The sequence below is a fragment of the Teleopsis dalmanni genome, chromosome 1 (assembly GCF_002237135.1).
Source record: "Teleopsis dalmanni isolate 2A chromosome 1, ASM223713v2, whole genome shotgun sequence".
Lineage (NCBI taxonomy): Eukaryota > Metazoa > Arthropoda > Insecta > Diptera > Diopsidae > Teleopsis > Teleopsis dalmanni.
The window spans coordinates 27,746,123-27,762,367 of NC_051846.1; the positions used below are offsets into that span (position 1 = coordinate 27,746,123).

Below are 16,245 nucleotides of genomic sequence, written 5' to 3' on the forward strand. Positions count from 1 at the left end.
TCATATCTACGAGGAAATAATGTGTATAAGCATAGCTTCTATGCAAAATATTAATTTGCCGTCAAAGTTTTAGTTCTACTGTTGATGAACATGCGCCGCTTCTTGAAATTATAAAACTTAATTTCAATTTGCTACACATAGAGTGTTTGAGTATCTAACCCTCTCACTTTCTTTCCAGCAGTATATCTCTCACTTACTTTATCTGTTCCTATCTTACAATCTTTTCCACTATCTGAATTTTGCTCTCACTGTTTTACTGAATCTCTCACTATATCTCACTATTTTACTCTATTTTTTACTTCACCCCTTTATCTCTCGGGATGTAGTACTATTTCGGGATCTCACGGGATACTATACATATATTTTAGCTTCTGAGTCTGCGAAGTGGTTCTGTGATCAGATGCGATTATCTTTGATTTATTGAATTTTTCTTACTTTGCTTATTAGGTCGAATATTATTCTCAGAGAAATGAACATTAATATCTACAACATTTTACTTATTTTTATACAGTTGCACTTCTGGACTCTCAGGAAGATATGCTGATTTAAGGTCCGTCATCAACTAAAAGACAAATAAATTATATGATTTTTTTTTTTAGCCTAGTTAAAGCTTAGTGTGGGGTAGAGATTAGCCCCCCAGCCATTATAGAGTAAAAGTGCGTAATAGCACTAACTCAAGAAGAAGAAGAATCAAGAATCAAGAAGACTTAATAATTTGTCTACTATATCCGTTCAATATAAAGTAAGCTTTGAAATTATTTAATCCATTAATCAATTTCAATATAAACTAAACACATAATAAAATCATTTTCATTTTATTTTCTATTAGGAAGTTTCAATTTTTTTAAGCTAGAAAATTTAGCTTTAGAAACTTTTATTTTTTTTAAATGGTAAAAACTAAATTAAAATAAATAAATAAATTTAATATGTAACAAATTCTTTCGTATTGTAGAAACAAAAGCGGGCCCAAGAGGTCGAGACAGCCTCTAAAAAAAAGTGTCCATTAAGAGGTGTGCAAAAATATTGTAGTTGTAATATTAGAAAGGCAACCCGGTGCGTAGAGGGTAAGTTTTCACTTTTATCTTAAAAATGCCTCATATATTGATTCCATACCAATTTAGATCCGATTCGTAGAAAACTTAAAACCGTTGTCCAAAGTCCTCAAAATAAAGTTAGAAAGTTAGATCTCTGCTCAGAAGGTAAGTTTAAATTTTTATTTAGAAAATATTTACAATGGAACTTTATCAATGTAGAGGCCATCCTCAATTTGCAAAATACAAAAATTTATGGTACTTCTCAGAATAAGTTAAAGAGATTGGCGGGTAAAACACGAAAGAAAAAGAATGAGGGTGTTTATAAGGCTGCCGCTCGTGCTATAATGGATATGGATGTAAAAGTGAAAATAGATGATGTAAAACGTGTTCTGAGTAAAAAACTAATGAGTGACGAAGTCAACCGCATTAAGAAGGTAATAAAAAAATTAATTTTATAGATGTCACAATCAAATTTTATTTAAAAAAAAAAGATATAATTTATAGATGACAAGTATTTCAAATATTTATAATTACGGGTTATATTGTTATTAGAAATTTAATTTCAAAAATATTCTCTGTTCTCCCAGGTGTTAAAAAAATTAGACTGAATTAAATTTATTTCTAATCAATTGGTAGAGTTCTTTCAATAAAATGAAAAAATAAATAAATATATAGGACGTTAGATACAAAAATATATGAATATATATAAGAATTATTAATATAATAATATAAGGTTGAGTCCTATAGCATTAGGACTCGTAAAAAGTAGAAATAGTTTTTAGAGTGAAAAAAATACTTGCATTATCATTGCTTTTGTATATATTTTATTAAAATATAATACCTTATAATAATGTACTAAATAATATATTATATATACTTATAATATAATATATAATAATAATCAGGATAATAATATTAATTCTATTATAATTTATAATAATAATATAGAAGTATTAGTGGGTTTAATAGTTGTAAATTTGTGAAGAGTCATCAGCAGTGTATGCGTTTATCAAGGACAACTAGCTTTGAATTAAAAGCGATACATCTATCGTTCTAATACTAATTGACAGTTCCGAAAATATTTTTATAAAAATATCAGAGACTCAGTTTCATGTATTTCAAAAACTAAGAATAATTACTACATAATACAATTTCACTTCTCCACATTTTTATAAAAGAGACTGTCATTACCATTTGACTAAGGAGTTGACAAAGCGTATATAACTGAGAGTACAGAGCGAACCATATTCTTTCTTAATTATCCCCTGTAGTATTGAAGCTTTGAAATAAAATCTTAAGCATTCGATTAATGTGAGTTTGATAAAAATATGAACAGAAAATAAAATATGTACAGTATCACTTAGATCTTATAGCGATTGAAGACAAGATATTGTAATCGGTTTAACTTCTTCTTTTTGCTATTTTCTTTGGCTAACTCTGCGCAATATCAGTATTTCTCAATTTTTTATTTGTAATGATTTTTAAATTTGTATTTTATAAAATAACTACAAATGATCACAACATTCACTCTTTTCATAACCCAATACCTGTCATGTGAGGTGCTGATATAATCCCTCACAATATTTTATAACAAATATTTTAGTATTTATTTAGTATTTATTTATATTAGGTGTGCTATGAAAAACAAAATTAATTGATTTTTTCATGTAACACTGGTATTTCCAGGATAAAAGCAATACTCTTACTGCTTGTGGAACGGTTTACCCAACTACATCAAGAGTTGATCGGAAAACAGCAAAAGGAAAACTGAATTTGAATGGTGAGCTAAATATTAAAACTGATCAAGGTAAACCAAAAGCGGTTAAAAGCAATCATCTTAAATCTGTTGTCCGTACTGATCCTAAATTAAACACAATCTTAAGTAGGGATAACATCATAAAGAATCAGTTACCACCAATTCGGGTCATGCTAAACGCGGTGGTCAAAACTGCGAGGAAAGAATGTGTAAAATTACTTTCTTTTTACAAAATTAAGCAATTTTTCTTTAAAGAATATGGTCTAAACAAGGAACAAGTTAGTCAAAATAAAGATTCAATAAGAACATGTCTAAAGCAATTGGAGGAAAATGGAGAGATTATAAGACTTACAGGGAGGGGATTGGTGGGAAGTTTTACTTTTTATAAGAAACCGAGACGTCCGCGCCGGGCTAATGCTCAAAGAAAGAACTACATTGAATAACGATTCGTAGTGACTAGAATGGGGATGCAATCATAACAACAAAATTGGGAGCATTTTAGCTAAATATTGGCGATATTTAGCTATATCTCATACATATATTTCGATAAAGTATTTCGGCGTATTTTTTTTTATAAAACATTTCGGCATATTTTTTTTATAAAAAAATATTTCGGCATATTTTTTTTATAATAAAATATTTCGGCATATTTTCGTTTTTATAATAAAATATTTCGGCAAACTTTTGGCAAATACAAGCTGTGTGTTTTTTGTAGATATTTTTTTTTATATAATATTTTCATATATAAATGTAACGTATGAACAAGCAACATATATTTGACCATATACTGGATTATTTAAAGATACCATAAATCTGCCAACGATATTAAGGTGCTTAAAGTTTCCTAGGACATGTCTCAAGATCTACACATAACCCAAGGACTATTCACTAATTTGTTTTTAATTGATGTTTAGGCTTACAATCGCTTATTAGTAGACTGGACCCTTCTGTCACCCTCATGGGCTCACATACACCTCGATGGGTACAAACTTGTGCTCTCAGCAAAGCGCTAGTTACTCAACAAAAAGTACTGAAATTAGTATCCACAAAAAATCTCAAACACACATTGAGATAGTACCTCCTGGTACATTGAGATAGCTACAGCGCAAGCGAACTCGAACGTCACCAGCGAGACTTAAACACAGTGATTGCTAGCGAAGGAAAATTTGCTATTTGGTATAGAAATCTTAAAATATTATCATCACAAAATTATTTCTCTATATTAATCAGGCTTCAGATGGGTCTTCTTCTACACTATTCTACACATAACCCAAATAATATTCACATAAGTTCTATAAGATACAGAAACGTTAAAACATCACGTTTACAAAATTATTTTTCTACCTTGGTGAGGCTTTAGATTGCTCTTCTTTTATTCTACAAACGTGGTTTTTGTGACCCAGAGTCTATACCATGTTTAATCTAACCACTGCTTGCATTTACTGACCTTCTTTATCAGCTAAAATTATATACCATGTTTATATTATTTTCCCATACTTAGATGGACTAAAATTTTGTGGAATCTGACAAATGTTATTTATTAAACAGATAGGATTAAGAAAGCACAATAGACATTAATGTCGCGACGCAATTTTCGTCCTTCATAATTATAATAGATCTCTGATCTCAGACATTTTAGTTTTTTATACAATTTCCTTGGAAGAAAATAGATGATTTGTTTGATTTATTTAGGCGAAATAATTGTTAGTAAATTTTATTTAATTCATTTAATTATATTTAATAAAAATACTAGAACAAAATTTTTTTCTCTATTTTAATTCTTATTTGTTATAAAAGTAAATTATTTATGTCTGACTTAATTACTTAAATATTTGGTTATTTTATCTATAATTTTTACCAATCAAACTACATTTGTTGTTTGAAGTCCTTTTGCTTGATGCCAGAGCTTTATAAACCACAATTTATCATCACAAAAAATGAACATTTCTTTAACACAGCCTTTTAAATAAAAACATGAAATATAATTTAATTTAATTAGTAATAAAAGTTTTAATAAATTAAAATAAAAAACAAATTGTTACCATGTAATTTTACATCATTAATTTTAAAATATTGTTTACAATTTTTTTTTGTATTTAATTGCATTTTATGCAACCTGAACACTAACCCATGAGATACTTTATCACTCTTAGCAAAACCATTGAGGAGCTATTTGCTCTGTGGCGATGTGAACTCGACAAGACTTAGAACGAAATTGAATATAAAAAATTACAGTTTTAATTTTAAATAAAAAATTTCGATAATATTTACCTAAACAAACGATTTTGCAAAATTGATTGACAGAAAAGCAAGTAAAAATATCTTTTAACCATAGATGTGACTCAAAAACAAAATCGAGAGTTGTAAACGGCATTATGAAATTGTTGAAATACTACTTTAATTAAATTGAAAGATTGGAATTGCTACTTTTTATATTTTATAAAAAACTGGCAAATACGCTTTAAAGTAGGTTTTAAGCCATTAAGACTTCTTTCATCATCAACAACTCCGCTACTCCAATGTGCAGTTGCTTAGAGATTGAATCCGTAAAAGTCGAATGCAGGCGCGTTAACAATGCGTAAGATACCTCAGCAAAGAGGAGAATATTTGCTAAGTAAAAGATAAATATTTTCTAGTGTTAGGTATTTAGCTTATATGGAATGAAAGTTTAAAACGTTTATACATAAATAACACTTTTGGATTTTTATTGATGAAAATAGGCATTTAGACGCATATATCTATAAGCTTCAATGAAGTTATTTAAAAAGTATTTTTTGAATTAAATCTAAAATGTTTAAATGTATTTCAATTAATTTTATATAGGATTAACAAGAGCAAAATATGTGTTGCATTTTTTAACTAATTTTTGTTATGTAATCATTTTAATAAACCATTTAGTAATTTGTTTTTATGCACTAAGTATGGTTTTATAATAATTAAAAAAAAAAATCTGAAAGCATACATGAAGATATAAAAATAAATTAATGTCGTTATGTAACAAAAAGTATTGGAAATTTTTAATATACACAATGTATATAGATTTCTTAATTATAGTATACAGATCTATATTCTCTCAAATATAATATACACGACTCATATAGATTTCTCTAATATAATATACACGGTGCATGTACATCTCCCAAATATATTATACAATATGCATATAGATCTATCAAATATAATATACACGGTGCATATACATCTCTCAAATATATTATACAATATGCATACAGATCTCTCAAATATAATATACACCACGTATATAGATTTCTCAAAAATACAACATACACCACGCATATAGATCTCTCAAGTATAATATTCCATACACCATACCTATACATTACTCTCTTTCAATTGGGTGCGAATTGAAGGAAATCCGCTATACAGTGGAAGACAAACAACTTTCAAACTGAATATATTGGAAAAAAGTGCAACCACAATATAAAAAACCTCACAAGTTCGAAGTTCCAAAAAAGGCATGTTTTCAAGAGATGTCCAGTAAAAAACAAGATTTAATAGAGCTAATGAACTGTTGCGCTAGCTAATAGTGGCCAATGGATACCGGCTGCTTTGAAGAGCAATTTGTAAACAAAAACAATGAACAAGATTATGTTATTTAAATTATGGTTATACAAAAACTTAGATATTGAAATGGTCTCAAAGTCAATTACAATCATTTGTGATGATTTATCCGGTCGATATAGGTGATGCTAGCCTCTCCTATAGTATTTTTGAACTGTGACATCAACGTTAATAGAAATATCTACAGCAAAAAAATTCCATGATACTCGTATTAGTGGGAGAGTTGGCATTTCAATAATACCAACACAATAATTGAAGAATTGACTATATACCTACTTGGTCTTTTTAGTATTTATAGCATTCGAGCATATGAAACATAACACCGAAATGTTAATAGACAAATCGGATAAAATTTCGAATGAGATGATCAAATGTGATTTACAAATTTCTTCAACCTAATGATATTATTCAATCTGATACTCCGCAAACAAATAGTAACGTAGGACTGGAAAAATATTTATAGACTTATTATCATTCAATATTAGAAAAAGTATATTCGAGTACTATAAACGATCTCATGTCTGCTGTCATTTTAAGCCATATAGGTATATGATGAAATATGAGTGTTAACCAGATTACATTAATCAAAATAATTCATATTAAACATTTTTAAGCATTAACATTTTTAAGTAATTGAATTAAAGCTTATTAGACCGAATGTACAATAATAAGTGGGTATATAAATATAAAATATACCTAAGTCTAAGTATTTAATATAAGTATAAATATGGAGGTACTATGCTCCGCTGAGAGAAGAGGATAATAGAAGATAAATAGAAATGACAAATGGAAAGAATATATTTTTTAAAGCTAGAAGGATTCGAATAGCAAATAAAAGACAAGAACAAAAATTTAGTTAATTTATTGAAATTTGGCGTACCATACAACGCTGTTTTGAGTATTGCCAAGTACTTATAATCAGTAATCTTAGGATTAATCAATAATCTTAGGTAATCTCAGGCTTAGAACTCGTGCCTGTGAAATTAGAAGCGATGACTATTCGGTTTATTTTAAAAGAATATTTTTTAAATACTTGATAAGTTTGATAATATAACTCTAGAACTCAGAAACTCTAGATTGTTTTTTTATAATTTTTAATGAATTTTTTTTGCAATAATAATAGCGCAGGTTCATAAAATTAGAAGCTGGGAAAATATCTACGTTTTCTATCATCTTCCCCTGATGCCTAGAAAACATCTAGCCTTTCATTCTTTCAGTCGAGGTTCATTCTCCTCTGATGCATTTGTTGACTATATACTAACCAATTCAATATCTTTGCACTGGACTTGTTATATCATGAGTTTCTTTTGCGTTACTACTTTCTATATTATAGAGTGACTTACCAAACTTCGTATTACGATATTTTTTTTGAAGTTATATAGCAAGTAAACAAAATGGAAACAAGTTTCTATTTAACTTAATAAAAAAGTGTGTCGGTGCAATTTCATTGCTATAAAATATTTGGTTTGGAAATATTTAATGAGTACTAAATAGCAAATGAAGAGAATGTACCATCGCTTATGATCGTCTCGAAGTAGTCTCGGAGTTTCGAGACCGAAAATTTTTCTGTGGAGGACGAATCAGGCGAAGGTCACCCAAAATCATGGATGTTCAAAGTTGAAAAAGATCAAATATTCAGCTAGAAAATAAATGCTGCTGAATTTAGTTTGAGTGTCATGACTTTTGCGAATATTAAGCATTCTTGGGCATACAAAAAAATAAGCAGGAGGGATATCTTGAATTCTAGTTGAACCTGATGAAGAAGCGCGTGAGCATTTTGCTCAATATTTTCTTGAAAAATTTTAAAAATAAAGCACTTTCAATAAAATTGTGATAGTGATGAAGCTTGGTTCCACGAATATGTTCTAGAAAAAGTGCTGCAGTCAATGGATATGGATATTACATGGATATATATCTTTGTCCATTAGACACACTATTCTATTTTTACAATTATTTCTAACGCTCTGTGCTTTATATTGAAAGAAGTTATTTTTTTCATTTGAATGTATTTAATAAAATTGAAGTTGTGGATTCAAGCATAGTTTTTCATAATTTCTCACAACGATCTTAAGCTTTGAACTGAAGTGTGATTATAAGATTAATTCCAAATGTGAACTCAAGTGCGATATCGGATTTTCTTCAAGAAGCTTTTTTTTTGAATTAGAGTGGGTTCTGACTGGATGATCTTCGGAAAATTAGATACGATTTTGTTGAAAATGATATTATTACAAACTCCTACTCAACTCTCTCTCATGCCTTGAGAAAAGTAACTGTCTTTCAATCTGAAATGTGCGTTACTTTGATGTAAAGTTTAGGTGTTTATTGGGTTTGCACTACTATAACTCCATGCAAATGAACTTAATAATGTGGTGAATCCAGTTTTCAGAAATCTTTAGCTTGTTCTTATGGTGCCTCTTCGCTGATATTAAGTTCAAGTATTTATTGGGTTTATACTACTGGGACTACTATCAGTCCAAGCACATTAATCAATGAAGTGATGAAATTTGTTGACTATATTATTTATCGCTTAAACCAACTATGTTATAAATACCAGTTCATATTTGTAAATATCTGAATATATTAAACTTTATGATAAGGAATAAATAAATAAATGTTAAGGTCTTACGCTCTGTATGTCGGTCTCTTTACAAGTTTTTCTGTATGGCGCTAAAGCATAGATTCCATTACGAAACGATGAATCAGCACTGGAAGTGTTCGAGAGAAAAGTTCTTCATAAGATCGCTGCCTCTCTACATGTTGGTGACTATCGTATCCGAATAAGTCACGAGGTGTTCGAGTTTTATTATGGCATTGACATCAAATATTAACCAGATGTATTGTCGCTTAAAATAATTTTCGTGAATAATTAAATAGTTAAATCTAACTATCAAAGCATAGATAGAATTGTTGCTAATTTTTTTTTTCAAATTTATGTTTTTCAAAACAGTTATTTTTAGATACATCATTGTTATTTTATATTATAATAAATAAAATTTTGTGTTTAATGTAATGTTGATGCAATGAATGCACTTCTCATGTTGCAAGAATATGAATTCACTATTTATGCTTCTTCGTTTTATGCAACAATAATTATAGCTTCGCATCAGTAACAAAATCGAAGGTGAATCGCTTCCATACAAAAAGACTTGAACTTGCTGGACAATAAATCATTTTCTTGACAGCAGATTTTGAAAATGTTTCAACTAAAACTTTAAGCTGAAGCTGAAAACTGAAGAATTAGTTAGGAATTAACCACTTTAAGTATATGATTATTCAAAATAATTGGTGCGAAAATAACAAGTAGTTAATTGAAATTACTTAGGTATAAAGATTATAATTAATTTAAAATTGCCTTATGCATATGTATACTCGTTACTGGTAAATCACTGGTTACAAATAATAATATAATTTGAATAGATAAGTATTTTTATAGACTATTAATATATAAACTATAAAACTAATTCTTTAATGTAATATCATGTATTTTTAATTTAATTTTAATATTAATATTAATTAATTAACACTAAATATCTGTGTGAACAATAATACTCAAAGATGGATACCTAGTCTTATACTAAATACAATCACCTGCTTAAACAAAAATCGGGAGATGAAAATTACTATCTCACACAGATGCTGACCGGACATGAATATTTTTGCAAGTACCTGCACCACATGGGAAAGGTGGATCTATCTGACTGCATTTATAGTGACGGAGACTATGATGATGTAGAGCATATAAAAGGTTCTTTTACTATAATAGGTGGCTTACATTTAGGTAATAGATAAGAGATAAGATAGGTAAGAGATTTTAGAGATTATTACACAGATTGGACAAATAAATCTCAAAAATATAGTGGAATAGATGAGAGCAAACTCAGAGAACTGGCGAACGATAGAGTTATATGTGATTCAAGTCCGTAAAGCGAAGAAATTAGACCCAGAAAGGAGAAGCACAAACTAGGCTAAAAAGAACATGGCTTAAAATGCCAACATAAAAGCGATTCTTCCCAAAGTAATGCGAAAGCGGTTTCGATGGGAAATAAGTCTCTTCAAAGGTGGAGAGAGTGTTTCAGTCCGTATACTGTATATTCCGACGAATGTCGATCTGGTGGTGCATAAAGCATTCCACCTCCTAAACACACAAAAATCATTTTTTATATATTAAAAGTTTTATATAGTTAAAAAACATATAGTTGTATGAGCTTTATCACGATATTAATATAATTCAGCTAATTAACATCCAGCAACTACGCTGGCTTGGTCATGTAGTAATAATGGATGAAGAATCTCCAGCAAAAAAGGCGTTTGAAGCGGTAGTTAGGGAAGAAGGCTTAGAGGTAGATCAAGTCTCTGGTGGAGTGATCAAGTTTAGGGAACACTAACGTTTTCTTTCTCCTAGTTCGGTCATTACTTTACTGTTAATCTGTTAAAGCGATTTTCACGGTATCGATGTCAAGATTAAAATATTAATTGAGATTTGAAAGAAAGGGTTATCCCCTCTTTTTACAACTCAAAGCGAGGCTAGAAAAATGTGTGAAGTAAGTGGGGAGGGGGAATGTGAGTGTTGTTATATCCATATCATATCCATATCATATCCATATCATATCCATATCATATCCTCAAGTGCATTCTTGAATACGTGCTTGTACATTATTAAATACTTCGTACACCTTCCTATTTACCATATTTCGAGTTTTAAAATATTGATTAAAAATTCAGTTTTCTCTGTCTTAATGGACTTAAGATCTCACACACTAGCTTATTGCTTCATCATTTAGAGGTAGTAGGACATGTGCTTAGTATGTGTTCTGATATTTGTTGATCCTCATGACTGACTGCACAGGAATCATTGCTATCTAAATCAATATTTAAGTATGGTATTTGAGTCTACACTGGATCTGCTCTTTGTTCAATATACAGTTTTGTTACTTTACTGCCGAGATTAAAAATAGTCTTTTCCTTCTATTCGTTTAGGATTGATTATACCTTTTCCTTATCATATTACTCTTTTGTGTTTTTTAGAAGTGAGCAGCTGTTTCCTGCTGTTCGCGAGTAAAGTCGTTTTCGAAGCTATTGTTAACCTCGCTGAATGGTTTGTAGTCTATGGTGGAATTAATTACGTCTTTTATGTAAATTTGGTACTTGGAGTATTTCTGTGTAGACATATTTTGTTGTATAGCTTTAAAGTGTGAACCATTGGAAGCGTTATTTATGCTTCCTACGTATGATCAGTTGCAGTTGACATGTAATTATTTTCATTAAACATATTTGAATATCTATAAATAATCTTCTGTCTTCTGACTTCTGTCATAAGTACTTTAATTATATATACTAATAAAGTAGTTCATGTAAATACAGCAATATGATTAGCCACTTTATTGTTTATTTGTGTTTGCAATTAAAATCCGTAGTTTATTATTGGAAATATTTCAGCGTACTTTAACTCGTTAGTAAATTCAATTAAATCTCATTTTATGACTTTTAAAAGCATTTAATGTTGTACTACACACAATTAAAATAAATATTATATTAAAAATTTAATTATAGTTTTAAAAAATAAACAGTTCTAATCAAATAATATTTAAGTATAACTCTAACTGATTTATTAAAATTATCATTTCACTCAATTGCAGCTTATTAAGAAATGTATCTTTAGATATCGTTAAACTTGTATGAAGAGTAATAAGCAATATCGTTACTTGTAGATTAAATAAACAACCTTACGTCAATAATTTATTTTAAGTACATATGGTAGACGTGCAAATTATACATTTTTATAAATCGAGTATAATTAAAACTTGCAGTTACTTATACGCTATCCAGAGTATCTGGTCTCTGATATCAAATAAAAAATGTAATAAAACAAGATAATCATTATGGAAGTTGAAACAATCTAAGACCAAAAGTAATATTCCAACACTTCGGTTTCGTAGATGGGCAAACACTACGAGAGCTTTGCAAAATTCTATCTTGAAGTCTTAAATAGCTAACAGCACTAAAATCAGTGTATAGCGAAGAGTGGTTAATTACGTCAGATATTAAAAATGTACATTAAACCGAAATGCAAGAGAGCACTTGGCGTTTCTTGCAGTGACTCTGAAGTAAAAACCGGCAATAAATACGTTTTTATGTAAATAATTCTGTCAACTTCCCTGTTTGAATAAAATACTTAGATAGAGTAGTTGTCTATCTCTCCGAACGTCTCTCAGTCTCATTTTTATGGCTTACTTCACGATTAATGTTCGCAGAACGTTGGCTATAGCGACTGCTGGTGAATTCATTTATTTAAGATTAAAATTGCAATTTTATTTACGTTCAATTTCGTTCTAAGTCTTGTCGAGTGCACATCGTCAAAAAGCAAATACTCGTAGCCTTTCAATGGTTTTGCTAAGAGTGATTAAGTATCTCATTGGTTAGTTCGGCTTCTGTGAAATAAAAATAAAAATATTTGTATTTATTTAAAAATATTTATTTTAAAATTTAATGATGTAGTAAAAATTACTTACTTTCAATTTTTTGTAAAATATTATTTAAATAATTTTTTCTATAATTTTTCATTAAAAGGCTGTGCTAATGATATGTGTGTGAATATCTTTTGTGATCGGAACTCGCCTTTTATAAAATTGCTGACTTATGGAATTTTGGAACCAAGTTAAAGGATAAATAAAGAGAAATTGAAATTTAGTTAATTTAATTATTAAGGAACAAAATCAATAAAAATTTATAAAGTTAAAAATTTATAAAAATTTTGAAATTTTATATAGCATATTTAATACATATTTTAAATTACAATTTGTATGCTTTAAAGTATGTAAAGTAAAAAGCTGTATATAACATAAAGAAAAAATAATTAATAAAATTAAATGAATGTAAATAATAATTATGCTGTTATTATTTGTTCGTTAGATACCTAAGATAAAAGATATTTTAAAATTGAAGTAAAATCATATACTAATGTTGCCAGGTTTTGGATTATAGGACCTCAATATTTAGTACTAATCTATTAGTCAATATCAATCACGTTCCCGTTTTTTTTCGCAGTAGGTGGAATGCATCGAAAGCCACAGTGTTAGACGTGAACCTACTAAAACCACCTATTAGGAATGAATGAAGACGATTTCCACAGCAATGTGGAAACTTCAATTCAATAAACGCTGGAGAAAGAAGAGAGTATATAGGTGTAATACCTAGCGGGGTAGGTTCATCTAAGCCAGAAAGCATATTTTAGGGAGGTTGGAAGATAGTGAAGGAGGTGAGGGTTCCCTGTTTTTCAATACTTACAAAATAAATTACTGTATATATAATATAATAAGATATAATATAATATATATAACATAATATGTATAATATCAGCACAAAACATCAACTATGGTCTTTGTGGTTGTCTCATAGTCTCATTGTCTCATTTAACATTTATTTTCATTACTAAAGTTAAATCCGTTCAACTTTTGTGACTATTACTGAAGTAGCTTTTATTGGTTGTAATCTTTTTAATATTCACAACGTTCAGGTTTTATTTTAAAGTGTCTTTCTTGTATCTTGAAGTTGCTATATTGTTCTGGTGTTTGAATGCTATTATATCGCGTACATTTGATTCTAACGCAATTATTGTACTTTCATGGAGTTTCAATACCACTGTTTGGTGTTAACTAAATTCTGTAAAACTCTTAACGTTCATTATGTTGTTCAACAATTTCATGTTTTTACTATTTTTTCTTATATATTTTATCACTGCATTTTTTCTTGTAAACTTTTTTCCAATAAATACTATTTTGGTGGCATTTTAACCACCATTTTTTAATAATTATTTCCTTATTATTACAATTTTAATAATTTTAATTATTACTAAAAAATTATAATTAAATAAATTCTAATAAATACATAAATTATTATAAACCCTGATAACTCACTTCATAATTTTGTTTTTCTAAAAATATTTTTTTAAGAAATTGATTTCATTGAAACTGTAGATGAAGAAAATATTGTTCAAATTTTTCCATTTCTGGTTAAAATATAACATGTATTGTTCAACTTTTTCTATTTATAGGAAAAAAATAACATATAACCTTTTTTTTCGCACTAACATACTGCATAAATTTCATCTGTTTATGATATCGCCAAATACCCATCAACAGTAGTCTTTTGGAAACATCTACTGATAAATCTTTTAAATTGCAATTATAGGGAATTGAACCATGTCAAATTTGACAGTACATTAGAAGTTTTTAAAGAGCACTAATAACGATATTTGAAGATATCCAAAACAGCTTAACAGGTGAGCCTAATAATTCATTTCATTAAAAATGTTTTTTGGGATTTTAAAATTTCTCATCATTATCTTCCTTTTTAATCCGAAATGAATGTCTTGCCATAGAATATAAGATAATTTTTAGCCATGTTGTTTATTAATAAGTATTTCATTAATAAATATTTTATTCATAAGAATTTTATTAAAAATCTTTGTGATTTTTTTGAGTATATATTATAATAATATATATAATAATATATGTATATGTTTTCTTTTTTTAGAATTAGCTATTGCTGTTGATATAGATACTTAGATACACAAATGATATATTACAATATTGTTAATTTAATTTAAACATTTATAGAAAATATGGATTTTTTTGTTTTTATTTTTAGCTAGCTTAAATACATCACATGAGATTTATGGACTATTTGGAATATTTTATTGAATTTATTGGAAAAGCCGGTACTTGGAAAAATTGCAAAGTTAGATAATAGAAATACTTAATCATCATTTTAATATTTTAAGCAGAATTAATTTGATTGTATAATCTTGTTAAGAATATATTTAATGCATAGAATTATTCATTAAATTAGTAAATTTACATATAATTTACATTGCTATTTATATTATTATAATATTCAATGTATTATATATAGTACACAAAATGAAATGATAGATTCAGTGCAGTATATGTATTCTTAAACAACTCAACATAGGTATATGATCTATCTGGCTTTAGCTGTCTATCTTCAGGAATGTATCTATTTTAATTAAATTTTTATTATTTTTAAATGTTGGTTGTTAAAGATATCTACTTTTGTCAAACTGTTTATAGCTTTGATATTAAGCAAATGAAGTGGATATAGTAGAGCCAGTCTACCTATCTGTTTATATTTGTTTGTTTCAGTGCAATATATGCTTTAACTGTCTAATTTAGGCACGAGAGTCTATAGCAGCTCCGAGATTAGTGGTTCTCAACCTTTTCTTGACCAGTTTAAAAATAATAAACTGTATGATTATTTTATTATGTTTTACGCACCTCTGGTATTATATATAATGAATGGTATAAGTGCATAGGTAAATAATATAAGATATAAAATAGGTATATAATTACTTGGGACTTGTGATTCCCGGATCATCAGTTGGGAATGCCCGAGATGAATCGAATGACTATATTTATTTATTAATACTTTTATAATATTATTATTAATATTTGTCATAATAAAAGTAAATTTTTAAAATGCTAAATTTTTCTGAAACATTTTTCCGAGTACACTGTTTAATAAGTTAAACATTTTTCTTAAATTACTAAAATTATTTGGGAATCGTTATCATCCCGAAGCAACTCGTGGCAACTCGTGGGTCTTCGTAATTTTCATTCATTTGGGAACTGTCGTTTTTATCATGAATATAATAATACAAATTTTTTTTTTTGTGACAGTAGGTGGAAGCATCGAAAGCCACCGTGTGACTTGAACCCACTAAACCACCTCTTAGGAATGAATGGAGAAGATTTCCACAGCATTGTAAAAACTTCATTCCAGTAATCAGGGGAGAGAGGAGAAAAATAGATTTAGTACCTAGCGAGCAAATAATTAAACTTATATCTACATTTTCTC

The 16,245-nt window shown here is 28.4% G+C and overlaps 1 protein-coding gene across 1 annotated transcript; it reads left to right on the top strand.

Annotated features, from left to right (window-relative positions):
- Window positions 1-851: 851 nt before the first annotated feature.
- On the top strand, window positions 852-3,422 carry LOC119678638. Its single transcript, XM_038090587.1, has 5 exons — window positions 852-890; window positions 953-1,064; window positions 1,122-1,199; window positions 1,254-1,468; window positions 2,721-3,422. The coding sequence occupies exons 1-5, from the start codon at window positions 888-890 to the stop codon at window positions 3,231-3,233; spliced, it is 921 nt and encodes a 306-aa protein (XP_037946515.1). The 5' UTR covers window positions 852-887; the 3' UTR covers window positions 3,234-3,422.
- Window positions 3,423-16,245: the final 12,823 nt, after the last annotated feature.

Bases quoted from the DNA above. Each gene is read 5' to 3' on its own strand.
- LOC119678638 (XM_038090587.1), top strand. The intron at 1,065-1,121 runs GTAAGTTTTCAC...ATACCAATTTAG, and splicing joins GGCAACCCGGTGCGTAGAGG to ATCCGATTCGTAGAAAACTT. The intron at 1,469-2,720 runs GTAATAAAAAAA...TGGTATTTCCAG, and splicing joins AAGTCAACCGCATTAAGAAG to GATAAAAGCAATACTCTTAC.